This window comes from Rhinolophus ferrumequinum, chromosome 26 (genome assembly GCF_004115265.2).
Source record: "Rhinolophus ferrumequinum isolate MPI-CBG mRhiFer1 chromosome 26, mRhiFer1_v1.p, whole genome shotgun sequence".
Classification (NCBI taxonomy): domain Eukaryota; kingdom Metazoa; phylum Chordata; class Mammalia; order Chiroptera; family Rhinolophidae; genus Rhinolophus; species Rhinolophus ferrumequinum.
Window position 1 is genome coordinate 17,193,139 of NC_046309.1, and position 16,221 is coordinate 17,209,359.

Sequence of the window (16,221 nt, forward strand, 5' to 3'; positions counted from 1 at the left end):
CAGAAGAGGGAAAGAAAGCTCTTTGGAAAGAAGTAGATTGGGACAACTTTTCTGGAAGAGGAGGGACTTCGATGGGGCCATAAGCGTAAAATTGGAATAGATTGGAGCAGGAATGATAGTCTAACCAGAGGTATAAATCCTGAGCAGAGAAAGTTAGGAGAGCACTAAGTGTGTTAGTAGACAGTTAAGAGACCTGTTTGGCTGGAGTAGTAAAGTGGCTCATAAAGTTTTCAAAGGTAGATTTGACTAGGTGTGGAGTGGAATTGAAGGTACAGGAAGTGAAGAAGTAAGCAAGTATGTGAATAGGCTTTATTATTATTAAGAAGTTTGGCAGTAAAAGGAGAGAGAAAGAAAACAACTAGAAGTGAAAGGCAGTTTAAAAGTTATTTTTTTCAAGATGTTAGAAATATTTGTGTATTCAAAGACTAGAAGAAGGAAGAAAAATACATGTTTTTGATAGAAAACATTAGATACCTGATAGAAGTCTTTGATCCTTATTTCAGTTGGTTTTTAAAAAGGAAATAGGAATATTTATTTGTTCACAGAAAAAAAGATTAAGAAAATTGCTACCCTTCATCTTTAATCATTATTTCTCTTCTGCCTTCTATTCATGAAAAATCTTGGGGTTAAGGTTAATTTTGGCTGAAACCCATGTCCATTTCCTTGATACTAAACTTTTTTTTTTTTTAATTTTTTTTTCAATTAGAGTTGACATTCAGTATTATTTTATATTAATTTCAGGTGTACAGCTTAGTGGTTACACATTTATATAATTTATGAAGTGATCTCCCCAATTAGTCTAGTACCCCCCCGGCACTATACCTAATTATTATTATATTACTGGCTATATTTCCTATGCTGTACTTTACAGCCCCCTGACTGTTGTATAATCACCAATTTGTACTTCTTAATTCCTTCACCTTTTTTACCCAGCCTTCCAAGCCCTCTCCCATTTGACAACCAGCAGTTTGTTCTCTGTATCTATGAGGCTGTTTCTGTTCGTTCGTTTATTTTGTTCTTTATATTCTACATATAAGTGAAATCATATGGTATTTGTCTTTCTCTGACTAATTTCATTTAGCATACTACTCTCTAAGTCCATCCAGGTTGTCACAAATAGTAAGATTTCGGGTTTTTTAATGCCCAAGCAATAGTCTTTTGTATATATGTGCCTACCACGTCTTTATCCAATCATCTATTGATGGGTACTTAGGTTGCTTCCATATCTGGGCTATTGTAATAGCGCTGCAATGAACATAGGGGTGCATATATCTTTTTAAATTAGTGTTTTGGGTTTCTTCGGATAAATACCTAGAAGTAGGATAACTGGGTCATAAGGTAGTTTTATTTTTAATTTTTTGAGGAACCTCCATACTGTTTTCCATAGCGGCTGCACCAATTTGCAAGCCCACCAGCACTGCACAAGGGTCCTTTTTCTCCACATCCTCGCCAACACATATTGTGTGTTGATTTTTAATGATAGCCATTTTGGAGTGAGGTGGTACCTCCCTGTGGTTTCTAATTGCATTTCTCTGATGGTTAGTGACACTGAGCATCTTTCTTTGTCTATCGGCCATCTGTACGCCCTCTTTGGAAACATGCCTATTCGGGTCCTCTGCCCATTTAATTGGATTGTTTGGGGGTTTTTTTGGTATTGAGTTGTATTAGTTCTTTTTAAAATTTGGATATTAACCCCTTATCAGATATATCATTGACAAATGTCTTCTCCATTCAGTAGGCTGTCGTTTCATTTTGTCAGTGGTTTCCTTTGCTGTGCAAAAACTTTTTAGCTTCATGTAGTCCCATTTGTTTATTTTTTCTTTTGTTTCTCTTGCCTGAGGAGCTATATCAGAAAAAAAATTACTAAGAGCAATGTCAGAGAGTTTACTGCTTATGTTTTCTTCTATCTATGAGTTTTATATGTCAGGTCTTACATTTAAGACTTGAATCCATTTTGAATTTATTCTTGTGTATGGTGTAAGAAGATAGTATAATTTGATTTTTTGCATGTATCTGTCCAGTTTTCCCAACACCATTTATTGAATAGACTGTCTTTACCCCATTGTATATTTTTGCCTCCTTTGTCATAGAGTAAATGACCACATAGGCATAGGTTTATTTCTGGACTCTACTCTGTTCCATTGATCTGTTATACTGGGGTTGCCAAAAAAATGTATACAAGTGGATACTTTGGTCAACGTTGTTCAAGCAGTAGTTCGCCATAATTATAAGTGTCTGGATGCTGATGGTAACCACTGTGAGCACCTCTTGTGATTGCAGAAGTCAAATGAGACTTGTATTCATCTTTTTTTATCGGTATATATTGAGTATTACAATTTTAATACAGTCTTCCTTTCTTAAAACGTGTGTACATTTTTTTGGCACCCTCTTTGGCCCCCATGTATAATGTATATACATGTAATATATGTACTTTTTAAAGAGAAATTGCTAGACTAAAGGGAAAATAGTACTTGGTCTTTGGAAAGTTGGAATTAGAACTTATCCATTGTTCCTGTTTCCTACAGCATGAAGAGGACTTTGAATTACGGAAAGAACTGATTGGACAGGTGATGAACCAGCTTGGACAGCAACTTGTAAGCCAGCTGCTCCACACATGCTGCTTTTGTCTCCCTCCCTATACTCTACCAGATGTCGCTGAAGTACTCTGGGAGATCATGCAGGTTGACAGACCGGTAAGATTATTTTCACAAGCACCCATTCTCCCCGTCCTACACTTGGGTTCCTTGAGGTCGACTATTACTTTGAAACCAGCCTTGTCATACATTTGTGGAACTTAATTTAGGCATATTGGTAAGTTTAATTATTAGATGAAAGGGGCCTATAGGAGGCCAGTAATTCATCATTGGGTTCCCAAAATGTGTTTGTGTCACTGTCGTATATTACCAGAAGTGAATACCAAGCATTGAATTCAGCTGTGTGGCTGGCCAATGAGAAAGTTGTTCACTTGTGGAGATGCCCGTGTATCAGTTATATAGTGTTACAGGTTATTCAGGAAGTATTAATACACTTTAATCTCCTTAGATAGCACTGTATGGTTCCCTGGTAATAAGTCTAGCCAGAGCATTTGGAGGCACGTAGGTATAAAACTAGTCCACAGTATATACTTGGATTTGTTTCCCCTTTGGATTTATTTGCTTCTTGCTTCAGTTCTTGAACCAAGTTCTTCCGGTTCTTTATCACCTGAGCATGGAAATTTTTTTAGGCTCTCCAGCAATATCCAAGTAATTTCAGTCCTGGGCACATGATCACAAATCAGGTTATATGTACTGCATGGAAGTTTTGAGCATAGTGGTAAAGTGTAACATAGTCTATAAATTATTTTTTTAGTGGGATTTATAATTTTTAGTACTAATATAAAAGCAGTTCAGAAAAGTACACAGTTGGACCTAGTTAAAGTGAGCTGTCTTCCAGAACAGAAAAGTGTGGATACATAAGTATCAGTATATATCTTGACGGTGTCTCCTGCTTTATATCCTTTATGGCAGTTCTTAGCCTCAATTTCAGCAGTTTCACAAAAGGGAGTGCACTTTCACTGCTAGACTCTAATAGAACTGGGCCAGGAGTTCGGCCTAGTCTTGGATTTGTGTGTTCATCTCCCAAATTCAGTGATGAGTTGTATAGTCTTAGTGGGCATATGCTTTACTTGACCCTTGGCTCATCAAACAGAAAACAGTTACGTGTAGGTCAGATGCTTAAGTAGATTTCTAACATTGTCTTTAGGTTTATACTTCAGAGCAGCCACATGAACTTTAATTCTTACACATCAAACTCTGTGAGGCTCCTGTGTGACTTTGGTTTCATCAAATAGCTCCGTAGATTTTTCATGGAAGTTTAAGTGCTTCAGGAATGAGTAGTACCAATAGTTGCCATTGCTGGTTGTTCAATACACATGTTCTGTTTCAATCTAATATAGTAATATTTTTGTGTTGTCCTAAAGAAAATACTGTGTGAGCCTTTGGGGACCAACAACTTTAATCCCAAAAGCATTTGACATGAGAAACAAAAGTACCATACTTTTTTACAAATATATTTGTTTCCCAGGTAACAAAAACTTAGTACATAAATTTAATTTTACAAAAACATTCTTTATTTGTAAACATATTAGTTAAATGCTAACAGAAGAAGAAAATGAGAACAGCAAGTTTGGGCAGGAATAAACACCAGGTAGCCATGTGTTCTTAAGAGTTTATATACCCACGAATTGTTGAGTAATTTAAAGTGATAGGTATAGCTGATATTTATAGAAAAGTTTTTGTAAAGGCACTCTTAGATAAATTTGGGTTTTTTATACCCTATAAACTGATTTAAATTTTAATTAAGGATTTAAGTCCAAAGAAAATTTACATTCTTGTGCACTTAATCATACCAGTTTCAAAGTTCAACATACAAATTTTTCAGTAGAAGATGACATACCAGCTTCGTCTCTTGACTTGAATGAACTATTAAAGCCCTTTAGGCAGGGTGGCCGGTTAGGTCAGTTGGTTAAGAGCTAATAACACCAAGGTTGTAATAACACCAAGGTGGTGCTAATAACACCAAGGTTGCCGGTTCGATCCCTGCATGGGCCACGCTGATCTGCACCCTCCTTGGAAAAAAAAAAAAAAGCCCTTCATTCTGTTCCCCCCTTTCTTTGGTGGATACCTTTCTGACAAATTTATTCAGTATTTTCAACCAGATTTCTCAGATTCCTTTACTGGAAGATGATATGGCCCATTATATGCTAACTAATTATTTTTTGCTTTCTAGTTTAGTTTCTTACTATTTTTGTTTTGGGGGGTACTATAGTTAACCCATGGGTGATTTTTGGATGCCAAAACTTTGTCAATTAAGGGTTCTTCCTGAATCTTTTGTCTCAGCTTGTTTTTGTCTGAGTAAAGTGTTATCTTCCTTCAGGGCAACCTTTGGAGAATTACACAGTACTTTTTAGCATTTATAGTGGAATATATACTTTTGCTCTGGTCTATTATGATCATAAATTAACATAATGAGAAAATATATAATGTAAAAAAATTTGCTTAAAACTAAGACGAAAATATACATCCTCCTTAAGAAGAAATGAAGAAAAATTAGAGCTGACTCAAAGAACAACTTAGCTGAAAATAAGAACTGAAAGGAAGTCTTCAGAATTTTGATTTTTAGTTTGAAGAGGAAGGAAGTAAAGGGGGTGAGGACAAGCAAGTTTTGTGTTTATAAAAGGTATAAAGAGATTGTGCTGGGATATAAATAAATCATTTTAAATAGCAACAATTGTGAGCAACAAAAAACTTTTCTAACCCAGAGAACAGGCAGGTATCACAAAAGAACTTATTGATACAACTTCTACTGAAAGAGATGATCTTAGAATCCTTAAGATTCTGGATTCATGTTACGTATATATTTTTTGACATGTTTACTTACACTTTTTGTCCTGCTCTTTCTGGTAACTGCACCTTTGCTTTGGATTGCCTTTAATCTTTACACTCAAGAGTTTCCTGGCAGCTATTCAATTTTTAAAATATTACATAAGCTTAATGACAGGGACAGAACAATAGCCTCATCCGGAAGAAACTTCCTTTCCAAGGTAGAGGGCGCTGTCTGAAATGATGCCTGCCACCTACCCTGCCCCTTTGAATGGAAGTCCGGGCATGCCTTTGTAAACTGTTCCAACCCCCAGAGGGTTGGAAGGCCTAAAAATAGTACTTTCGTTCATTGCTTTACTTGGTTCCAATTTGGGGGAACTAATGCTACTAAGTAAAACCTGTGGGTTTTTTTATTACCTAGAGAGTCCCAGTTGAGTAAGCCCTGCCTCCTTTTAAAACTCTTATCCCTCTTCTTCAGACTTTTTGTCGATGGTTAGAGAATTCCTTGAAAGGTTTGCCAAAGGAGACAACTGTAGGAGCTGTCACAGTGACACACAAACAATTAACAGATTTCCACAAACAAGTCACTAGGTAAGTGATACTGGATTTTTTCCTTTTCTTTTTTTTTTTTTTTTTTAATGAATGTGGACAACAGCTGGGGTGTGTAGAAAAATATATATCTTTGTTTCTTATACCATTTTAGTTACAGATCTGCCCAGGAGTATGTTTCATGTGTGCCTTTGTATATTCACAATTTAGTGTCCATGTAGTCTTAAATTGCACAAACTAGCATTGGAAACCAACCTTAGGGAAAATATCACCATGCAGTATATATGTGTGTCAGTTTTATTGTGCATGTGTATTAATTGGTATAAAATCTTACGGGGTAAGTGGAAGCATTATTTCTTCCAAAAGAAAAATGCACTGAGCAGCCCACAACACTGCAGGAGATCTGTTCTTTTTTGTTTATTTGTTTTTGTTTTGAAGTCCTGAGTTCTCATCCATATTCAGGGGTCAAGAATACAGGTCCCTGAATAGGTGAAGCATTGGTAGTAAAACATACAGTGATATAGACTGCAGTAAATTGGAAAATTTTCGCTATGCCTAAAGATACTCAAATTCTCATTTCATGCAGAGTAAACAAAACATCTCCTGGGATGCATTAGTCCCCTGAGCCCCTTGCTTATAGCTCAGTTAAAATGTTAAGTGTATGTAAGTGGGTTTTTTTACTGTGAACATAATAAACATTTTAAATATAGCTACACAGTGTTCCTAATTACTATTTTATTACAGGTGTTGCTTGATTTCCTTACAGTGCCTTTATTACTAGACATTTGGTTTGGGTTTTTTCATTTTTAACAACAGCAACTTAAATTGGATTTTGTAACTGTGTTACCTTGCCCTGATATTCCTTTTTCTATCTAGAGCCTTGAGAATTTTGACTAAATTTTTGGCAATGGCTTATATTCATACAGTTGTAGAACAATTTGTAGATCTAAGAATGAGTGTTGCAAACGAGGTTGGTTATAGTGAAAAAACTGGAAATATTCTAATTGCCAATCAATAGAGAATAATTAACAGTATGTCTATACTAGTAAGTAGGCACTAAAAAGAAGTAAAAAATGCATGATACAGAAAAATACATGAGATATAGTATAAAGGGAAAAAATGACAGTAAAGTATCATGTAAGCCAACGGGCACTTAAAAATTTTTTTTATTTTTAATGGTGGTAAAATACACAAAAAATTGATCATCTTAACCATTTTTAAGTGTACTGTTCAGTGGTGAATGTCCAGCATTTTTCATTTTGCAAAACTGAAACCATACCCATTAAACAACTTCCCATTACCCACTGCTCCCTGCCCCTGGCAACCATCGTTCCATTTTCTGTTTTTATGAATTTGACTACTCTAGATACCACATGTAAGTGAAATCATATAGTATTTATTTGTTCTTTTGTGGCTTGCTTAGCATCATGTCCTCAAGGTTTATCTATGTTGTAGCATGTGTCAGAATTTCCTTCCTTTTTAAGGATGAATAACATTGCATTTTATGCATAGACCACATTTTGTTTATCCAGTCGTGAGCTGGTGGACATTTGGGTTGCTTCTTTGACTTGGCTATTGTGGGTAATGCTGCAGTGAACATGAGTGTACACATATCTCTTTAAGACTCTGCTCTCAATGCTTTTGAAAGGTTTATAGATTCTATACCTGGAAGTGGAATTGCTGGATTATGTGGCAGTTCTATGTTTAAGCTTTTGAGGAACCTCCATACTGTTTTCCGTAGTGGCTGCACCATTTTACATTTCCACCAACAGTGCACAAGGTTCTAATTTCTCCATATCTGTTTTTACTTTTTGTTGTCTGTGCTTTTGATGTCATATGCAAAAGATCATTACCAAATCTAATGTCACGAAGCTTTTCCCCTATGTTTTCTTCTAAGAGTTTTACAGTTTTAGGTCTTAAATTTAGGTCTTTGATCCATTTTGAGTTAGCTTTTTTATATAATATATGTTAAGGGTTCAACTTCATTCTTTTGCATGCGGATATCTGGTTTTCCCAGCATTGCCCTTTTCCACATTGAATGGCACCTTATTGAAAATCACTTGCCCATATATGCAAGGGATTTATTTTTGGCTCTTTATTCTATTCCACTGGTCTGTGTGTCTGTCTTTATGTCAGTACCATACTGTTTGGATTACTATGGCTTTGTAATAAGTTTTGAAATTGGGCAGTATGAGACCTCCAGCTTTGTTCTTTTTCAAGATTATTTTGGCTATTCAGGGTCTTTTGAGATTCCATATGAATTTTAGATAGATTTTTCTATTTACACACACACACAAAAAAAAATTTCAGTTGGGATTTTTGATGGGGATTGCATTGAATCTGTAGATCACTTTGAATTGTATTGACATCTTAACAATATTAAGTCTTCCAGTTCATGAACACAAACTGTTTTTCCATTTACTGGTGTCTTCAATTTATTGCAGAAACATTTTATAGATTAAATATTTTATTATTTTTGATGCTATTATAAATGAACCAACTGTTTTATTATGTATGTTATATATATGCATATGTGAGAGATACATATGCAGGCTACTTTGTGCATAGTAAATGTCCGGAAAGATACACAACTAGGACTAAGATGGGAGATAAGGGAGACTTTCCCTTTTTCATAATCTCTGTACTATTTACATTTCTTCATGAGAATGTGGTATACTTTTATAATTAAAACCAGACCAGGTTTTTAAAAGGAAGAGAAAAATGAGATAAATTTTAGGCAATGGTACAAGAGCTAATCTTTTCTGAGAATTGATTTCTTAATGTCACTTTCCAAAATGGTTTACTTTTTCATCTCCCAGGATATTTCCAATAATTTTGTTAATGTTAAAGACCAAAACCTTTGAGTGCTATTTTGTAGTTTACTAAATGGCTTAACTTCATGCCCCAGAAGTAACTGACTTTTGGCCATAGATCAAGTGACATGCATGACTGGAAAATAGCATGTGACTGCCTGCCTTCGTGACACATTTTGCCAGAAGAGGGGATTTCTCTTCTACTAGGTAGGCGTATATTGACTGGGGGGACCTCACAAAATTATTTTCTTTCTTTTTACAATGAATCTTCCAGTATAATTAGTATTCCACCTAAAGCTGTCTCAGGGGAAAGAGGTGTAACAGTTGCTTCTCTCTGCTTTTGTTTTGCTCTGTTGCATCTAGTGTTGGTCAGTAGAAGAGCAAGGTCATATTGGCTCTGATTTCCTTAGAGCAAATCGGAGCCTGAGGAGAACCTTAAAGGACAGATTAGAGTCAGGGATGTTGGTTTGAGTCTTGCCACTTGCTATCACTTTGAACTTCAGATTATTCATCTGTAAAATGAAGTTAGTGATAAATCTCATAGAATTATTATGAGATACCAATTGGAAATCTAAAGATCTGGCACATAGTAGGTAATCAGTGAATGTTAACTTTCTCCTTGGAAAGAACCTGCCAGAATGTCACCGTATACTTGCAAAACTAGCTGGAGCATGTCTCCTGCCAGCTCTAAGGCAACCACCCACACATTCTGGAATAAGTCTTTACCAAGCCCATATTCCCTCATCCGAGCTAGTATATGACAGGTAAAAAACAGTAGAGTAAGTCTGAAATAAAAGTTACGGACATCCCCGAATTTAAGTAAAATCTTGGGGCAAGGTATAGGAACCCAAATAACGCAGTGCTGTGAACAAAAATTATCAGCGATCTTTGCCCTGTGATATGAGAAAATAAGGAGCACTACCAGCCTGGCCTACTTGATCTCTCATTGCTAAACAAGTCCGGCCGCTCCTCCTGTGGTAGCTGTGCCATATGGTGGGAGATGAACAGAAGTAAGAGGTAATGTTGAGGTGCTAGAGAAAGGGTTTGAGATAGCTCACCTCTTCTAAATAATTCTTTCTTTAGTATACGTGTTGCCCTTAAACCTTCTGTTCTCTGCATGACTCAGTCTCCCTTTTGGTTTTAAGGTCCTGCAACTCCTGCCTCAACATGCTGCTTTGTTTGCCATCCTAGCAGGGAGGGTGAACTGGTTCAGTTTCATTTCAGCAAGTCCAAGCCTGTTTTTCAAATGGTACTGGTAATTAATTAATTCCTTAGCATTTTTAGTTAACTTGAAGAAAGCTGGGATTTTTCATTCTAAAATATCATTTTTGCTTTCCAAACACCACTAATTATAACTAAAAGAAATTCTGCCATCATTTCCCATCTCTCCATTTTGGTGTTTATTCTGACTCTTATCAGAGTATGGTGAACAGATTGGGATTGTGGGACTAGAAGCCCAAAAATAGAACCTAGAAAAATAGTGGCAGCTTTTGATAGGCAGGCAGGCAGACAGACAGGCAGATAGAATTAAGGCAGGAAGCAAAAAATAGTTATAGCTCTTAGGAGTTTTTTTAAAATACACTTCTTTGGGCTTAATCACCGCGGACACTTAAACATTTGGCTGAAGCTCTTGACACTACAGCAGTTGCTGACAGGATTGGGAGCAGAAGCTGAGCTGATTTTGTGGCCCATCCCTCATTTCACCCAGTACTTGCACTTTGGTTTCAGTACTTTTTCTTGTGTGTCACGAAAGAGGCTAAGGATGGAGTTATCATTTCTCTACCAGATTAAATCATGATCTCTGGTTGAAGAGTAGAATTTAAAATATGTAAAGTATTACGGTAGCAGAAGAGTCTCTAGCACTCTCCTAAGTTTAACTGTTTGCTATTGTCTTAGTCCCTTAATACCACACCACATAGCGGCTTCTCTTGGGTTACATACGAGGTCCCACAATTAAGTTCACGAACTCCTACTAGAAAAAGTGCTACATACCTCATTGCTGAGTATCATTACAGTCACCTTCAAAGTACTCCCCTTGGGAAGCTGGGCACCATCGCCAATGCCTAATCCACCCTTCAAAGCAATTTTGGAACTCTTTCTGGAATGGCCATCAGAGCTGTCCTCGTATTACCCTTGATGTCCTGAATGTCATCAAAATGGCTTCCTTTCAATATTTCCTTTATCTTTGGGTAAAGAAAGAAGTCACTGGGGGCCAGATCAGGTGAGTAGGGAGGGTGTTCCAATACAGTTATTAGTTTACTGGCTAAAAACTCCCTCACAGACAGTGCTGTGTGAGCTGGTGCATTGTCATGATGCAAGAGCCATGAATTGTTGACCAACAGTTCAGGTCGTCTGACTTTTTCATGCAGCCTTTTCAGCACTTCCAAAGAGTAAACTTGGTTAACTGTCCAGTTGGTACAAATTCATAATGAAGAATCCCGCTGATAAAAAAGGTTAGCAGTGTCATTGCAACAAGTTCGTGAACTTAATTGTCAGACCTTGTATTTTCCTCCATGAGTGATACGGGCTCACTCTGACCCTGGCCGCCTCCTTAACAGTCAGTATTGATCTGGGAATAGACTGAGAAATGTAATAATACCTTCATAGAAGCATGTTAAATTCACAAAGAGCTAATGGCAGGATTCCAGTAAACCAGAAGACCTTCCTCATTTTCACATTTTTAGTATGGAGACAGACTAAAAAAAAGTGTCTAGGATATTCTGTTGAGTCAAGTCCTGCAGTCTAAATCAAGGTTCTTAATGATGTTTTAGACCTTATAATAGGTGGGGAAATCCAGATGTGGGCACTTATGGCAGTAGTTCTCATTTTTCCTTCTTTTCTGTTGGATCCCTGGTGTTTAGCCATTATGAGAAGGAGAAAAAGCTTTCTCTTCATATTGAATCCTCGGCTGTAGACTCTGGTCCCTGAGTTTTTCCGAACCAGAGAGGGCCACAGAAGGGTGAGCATATTAGCAAGTGCTTCCTTTTTTACTGCTTGGACAAAGGAGGCCTTTTGAAGAAACAGAGTAAGATGAATATTGGGCTATTCAGGACCACCAAGGATTCTCAATGCTTGTCTGAGGACCAGGTTCTGCTTCCTCCTCCTCCCTTTCTACACGCCTTAACCCTTTCCTCTCTCCTCTCCCTCCTCCTCCCACAGGAGGAAGCCCTGAGCAGCCTGTTCAACTAGAAAACCGATGACTGATAGAGACTTAGTAGCTGGACTGGGCTTTGTAAACAAAATCTGCCTTTGGAAGAGAATGAGGAAGTCAGGGTGCCTAAGTTAGCTCAGCTCGTAGCATTAAATAATCAGCCTTAGGTGAATATGCTTTTACTTGGGGGTTTCTGGCTTATTGTATTTATGTCAAAGATTTTCACCAAGTGTCGTCGTTGTTGTTGTTGTTGTTGTTGCTGCTGCTTCAGCCTACATTTGTTGAATACTATTTTGGTCACTGCTCTATTAGTCTAAGCATTTTGATTTAATGCTTAGAACTGATTTAATTCTCAGAACATTATGAGGGAGATCATAGATGAGGAAACTGAGGTAGATTGGTAACTTACCCAAGGACACAGTGGAACCAAGATTCAAAACTTGGCAATTTTTCTCCAGAGCCTAATTCTTTGAGTACCACACAGCTTATACTGATTCTCAGGTACAGTAGTTAATATTTACCCTTGAGTTGCAGAAAGATCGAAAGCAGAGGCAACGTTGCAGTGGTTTTTCAGCATATTGTATCTTTTTCATCAGTGAGGGGCCAACCTACCTTTTCTTTTCTAGTGCTGAGGAATGTAAACAAGTTTGCTGGGCCTTGCGAGACTTCACCAGGTTGTTTCGATAGCTCACACTCCTGCACTGTGCCTGTCACCCAGGTGAGTGGTCTGTGGTTCCCGGCTTGGTGCGGGGGGTGGGGGACTGCGCATGGCTTTGAATGACCATCGGGGGACTAGGACTCTAACTGGAGTCAGGGGGAGACCTAACAATTCAACACTGCTGTGCGGCTGGGAAATGCAGAGTCCTGATTTTCTTGGGCCAAGGCAGCCAGATAATTGTCAGCTTCTTTTGGATGCCATTTTCACCCCCATAAGAAAGTTACTGTTGCAGAAGTATTTTTTAACCTGGCTACTTGGGTGAAAATAGTGCTGACCTAAAGTTGACTGTGGTACATGGCATCACTCTCCTAAAACTGACCTTTCAGATTTATGAGCAAAGATGCTTATTCTTATCACTTTTACAATTTGAACGCTGAAATGCCAAGTTTTGACGGAGGCAAGACATATAGGAAAGGAGCTGACATCTCTGTCTAGCTCCTGGTCATCAGTTTTCTCCATGTGCGTTCTGTCTCCTGATTCTGAAGCAAAGCAGGAAGCTGAGCTGTGGAAAGAAAGGACTGGGTATTGGCATTTGGGTACCAGTTTCCTGGCTGAGAGAAGAAAAGTAGCTCTCTTCTAAACCTACCCTTTGACATCTTAAGCAGAATTTATTGTGTCAGGAGACAGTTCTCGATGCATGTATAGCACTCACTGGTGGTTTCTGTGATTAAATGCATTGGTAGATGATGTGCTATTCAGCAGGCCTTGCCACGCCAGAAATTCTACGTTTGGTTCTTTAATGAGTAGTGATATCATTTGGGATCCTATTATCATTCCCATTTTGCAAATGAGGAAACTGAGGCTCCAAGGTGTTAAGCCATTTCCTTGCGGTCACAGTCAGTAATTGATAGAGCCACGATTGAAATACAGACATTCTGGCGCCACAGTCTTCTTTTAACGACTCTTGTTTTACACGATTGCATTAGTGTCCTTTCCAGAGAATCTAAATCATTGGGTTTTACACTTTTGTTCGTAGGCAAAGCCTTCTTTCAAAACAAAATCTTACATGAAACGCCAATGTTTAAGTAGACTGAAGTGGAGATTTTCTGGTTGGTTTGGAGTGGGCATCCTGGACCTACTGGCTCAATCTTTACCCCCACATTTTATCCCTGGTTTCCACAGCACCTTCAGGATTGGAAAGGCACTGCAGACAGTATTTCATTAAAGCAATAGCTCCTTCAGGTCACAAGTAAAAAATCCAACTTCTTTTTTTACTGAGTTCTTATGGTAGAGGCCCGAGTGAGGTACCTGCGCAAGTATATAAACTTCTGCCTTGACTGTATAAAATGCTCTCTATCTCCTGGACCACAAGTATTGACCGTCTTCTCTCTTTTGTCAGGAATGTCTTTTTTAATTAGAAGACAGGAAGAAAACAAAAACCAGACTGTGTCCCACAATCAGAAATCTCCATTGTGGCAGAGGGGCCTTCACCGCCACCAGGGCATCCCACCAGACGGGGGAGAGACTCCAGCCTTCTGAGGCCATCCTGAGGAGTTCCTGTTTGGGGGTGTGAGGGAAAATCAGCGCGGTTTTAAAAAAGATGGCTGCAGCCTGTCCGGCGTGGTGGGTGGGGAGCTGGTTTCCTGGTGAACTTGTTTCTCAAAGGAAAATTAATTTTAAGGAAATAAAAAAGGAAAAAAAGAAAAACTAAAACCAGAACTGAAACATTCGCCTGGTAGCAAATGAAACGCACACATACATACACTTACACACATGCTAACACATGTGTGCATACACAGAAAAATAAAAGTACAAACTTTCTGTGAAACACGAAACGGAAAAAATGAATTCAAATGAATTAAACAGCTGTAATTAGAAAATAACGGTCAGGATCATCTAAGGTTTTGTATTGTTTTGTCCTCTTTTCTCTCCCATACTCCCCTTTGTCCCATTTCCCCTTCTCTTTTAACAAAGTGAGTAGAAATTTCTCCCATCCTCCCCAACCATTTCTTACAACCTTTAGAGTTGTTTGGACAGAGGAGGAAGCAAGGAGCTTTTTCTGTTTTTATATCGTGGTCACATCAGTGATACTAGGACCTGCAAGGGCCAAAATTTGTGTGTATCCCAACTCAGACCACCCCATTCAGTCTCTAAATCCACTTCCAATCCACATTGGGTTGTCGTCAGCCTTGGAGATGAGCCAAAATTGGGGTGAGTTTGATATAAATGTACATTCTAAGTTTTAGTTTTTTTTAAGATTTTTTGTTGTTGTTAATGTTTCACCCACAGACATGAGAGAGAAAAAAAAAGAGGGTGGGAATATGGAAAAAAGTGTTTACAGGGCTAACTGTATTTTAGTAAAAAAATGTGGAAATTATTTGACGCCATGGGTATGAGGCGGGAGAGGGAAGCCCAAAGCAGATCTTAATGATTTAAAGGAGTTGCAGCCCTGCACAGGCACTAGATATGAAGGCATTGTTCTGTCTGGTGTTGTAGCCATCTCAAGAACAAATCAACAACAACAAAAAAAAAAAAGAAAAAGAAAAAAATAAATTTTTAAAATTTACTCAGTGTTTGTTTTCACTTCCTTTCACTGCTTCATAGTTCTAAAATGGTGCAGCTAGACCACTTCAGTGAGCAGTCTTAGTTGTTATCTAATTGTCTGTATATGGAGTTTGAAAGGCAGTCCCCCTGGCCTTAATGCCATAAACCTTCATATTTCAGGGGAGTGGCTCATTCTGCATCTTTTATTCTGATTCATCCTAAAACTCTTCATGCTACATTTTATCTTTTCGTGTAGCCTCAGTGGAAAAGAGAATTGGTCATTCAGCATGTTAAACAGAAATGTGGTATGTTCTTTCTACAATGGCCACCCAAGTAGATTGTTTCCTAATCTACTGATTATTTGGTCTAAAAAACACCTATATTGAAGTACAATGGACATACAGTAAGCTGCACATATTTAAGTTATACATACAGTTGATAAGCTTTGACATAGGATACACCCATGAAATCATTAACAATCAACATAGTGAACCTATTCTTAATCCCAGAAGTTTTCTTATGGCTCTGCCTATCCTCTCCCATGCCCAAGTGGCCACTGATCTGCTTTCTATCATTGTAGAGTAATTTGCATATTCTTGAGTTTTATGTAAATGGGATCATATAGTATGTTACCGTTGCTGGGCTTTGAGCTAATAACCTTGACTGCAGAGCTGCATCTAGTATTTGGAATCAGTGAAACAGTCTTTCCTGCATCACATCAATTATACTCAGAGTTATACTCTAAAGAGGCATCATTGGAAGGAGAGGGAAAAACTTGAATGTGAAACAGTGTTTAGAGTGAATTACCAAATTCTGGGGATCAGCACAACACCCTAGATATCCCTTTCATTTTCTGGGTAAACAATACTTTAAATCCTGGTCCAGTTCTAGGTAATTGCAATAGGTAGTTGACTTTGCTCTGTTTAAGGAATTTGGCTTTTATCACAGAAAATTGTATCTCGGACTGAAAATACGTGGAAGACTTAATACAGCTCTCCCTGGCCACTGAAAAACAACATGTGGAATGCATATCCTCATTAATGTCAAGAACATCACAGCTCTAGCTTTGGAAACCAGAACTCTTAGTAATAGTGTCAGGCCCTCACTGCTTATTGTACGTCTCACAGATCGCTTCAGACTAGTTCT

General features: G+C 38.0%; 1 protein-coding gene across 2 annotated transcripts in view; it reads left to right on the top strand.

Moving 5' to 3' along the window:
• Positions 1 to 15,103, top strand: part of TNPO3 (transportin 3) — a 74,109-nt gene extending 59,006 nt beyond the window's left edge. For both annotated transcript variants that reach the window (XM_033099037.1, XM_033099038.1), the window contains exons 20-23: positions 2,526 to 2,693; positions 5,839 to 5,951; positions 12,500 to 12,591; positions 13,931 to 15,103. In XM_033099037.1, the coding sequence (XP_032954928.1) occupies positions 2,526 to 2,693; positions 5,839 to 5,951; positions 12,500 to 12,560 (342 nt within the window). In that variant the 3' untranslated portion in view covers positions 12,561 to 12,591; positions 13,931 to 15,103. The remainder of the gene's footprint in view (positions 1 to 2,525; positions 2,694 to 5,838; positions 5,952 to 12,499; positions 12,592 to 13,930) is intronic.
• The last annotated feature ends 1,118 nt before the right edge of the window (positions 15,104 to 16,221 follow it).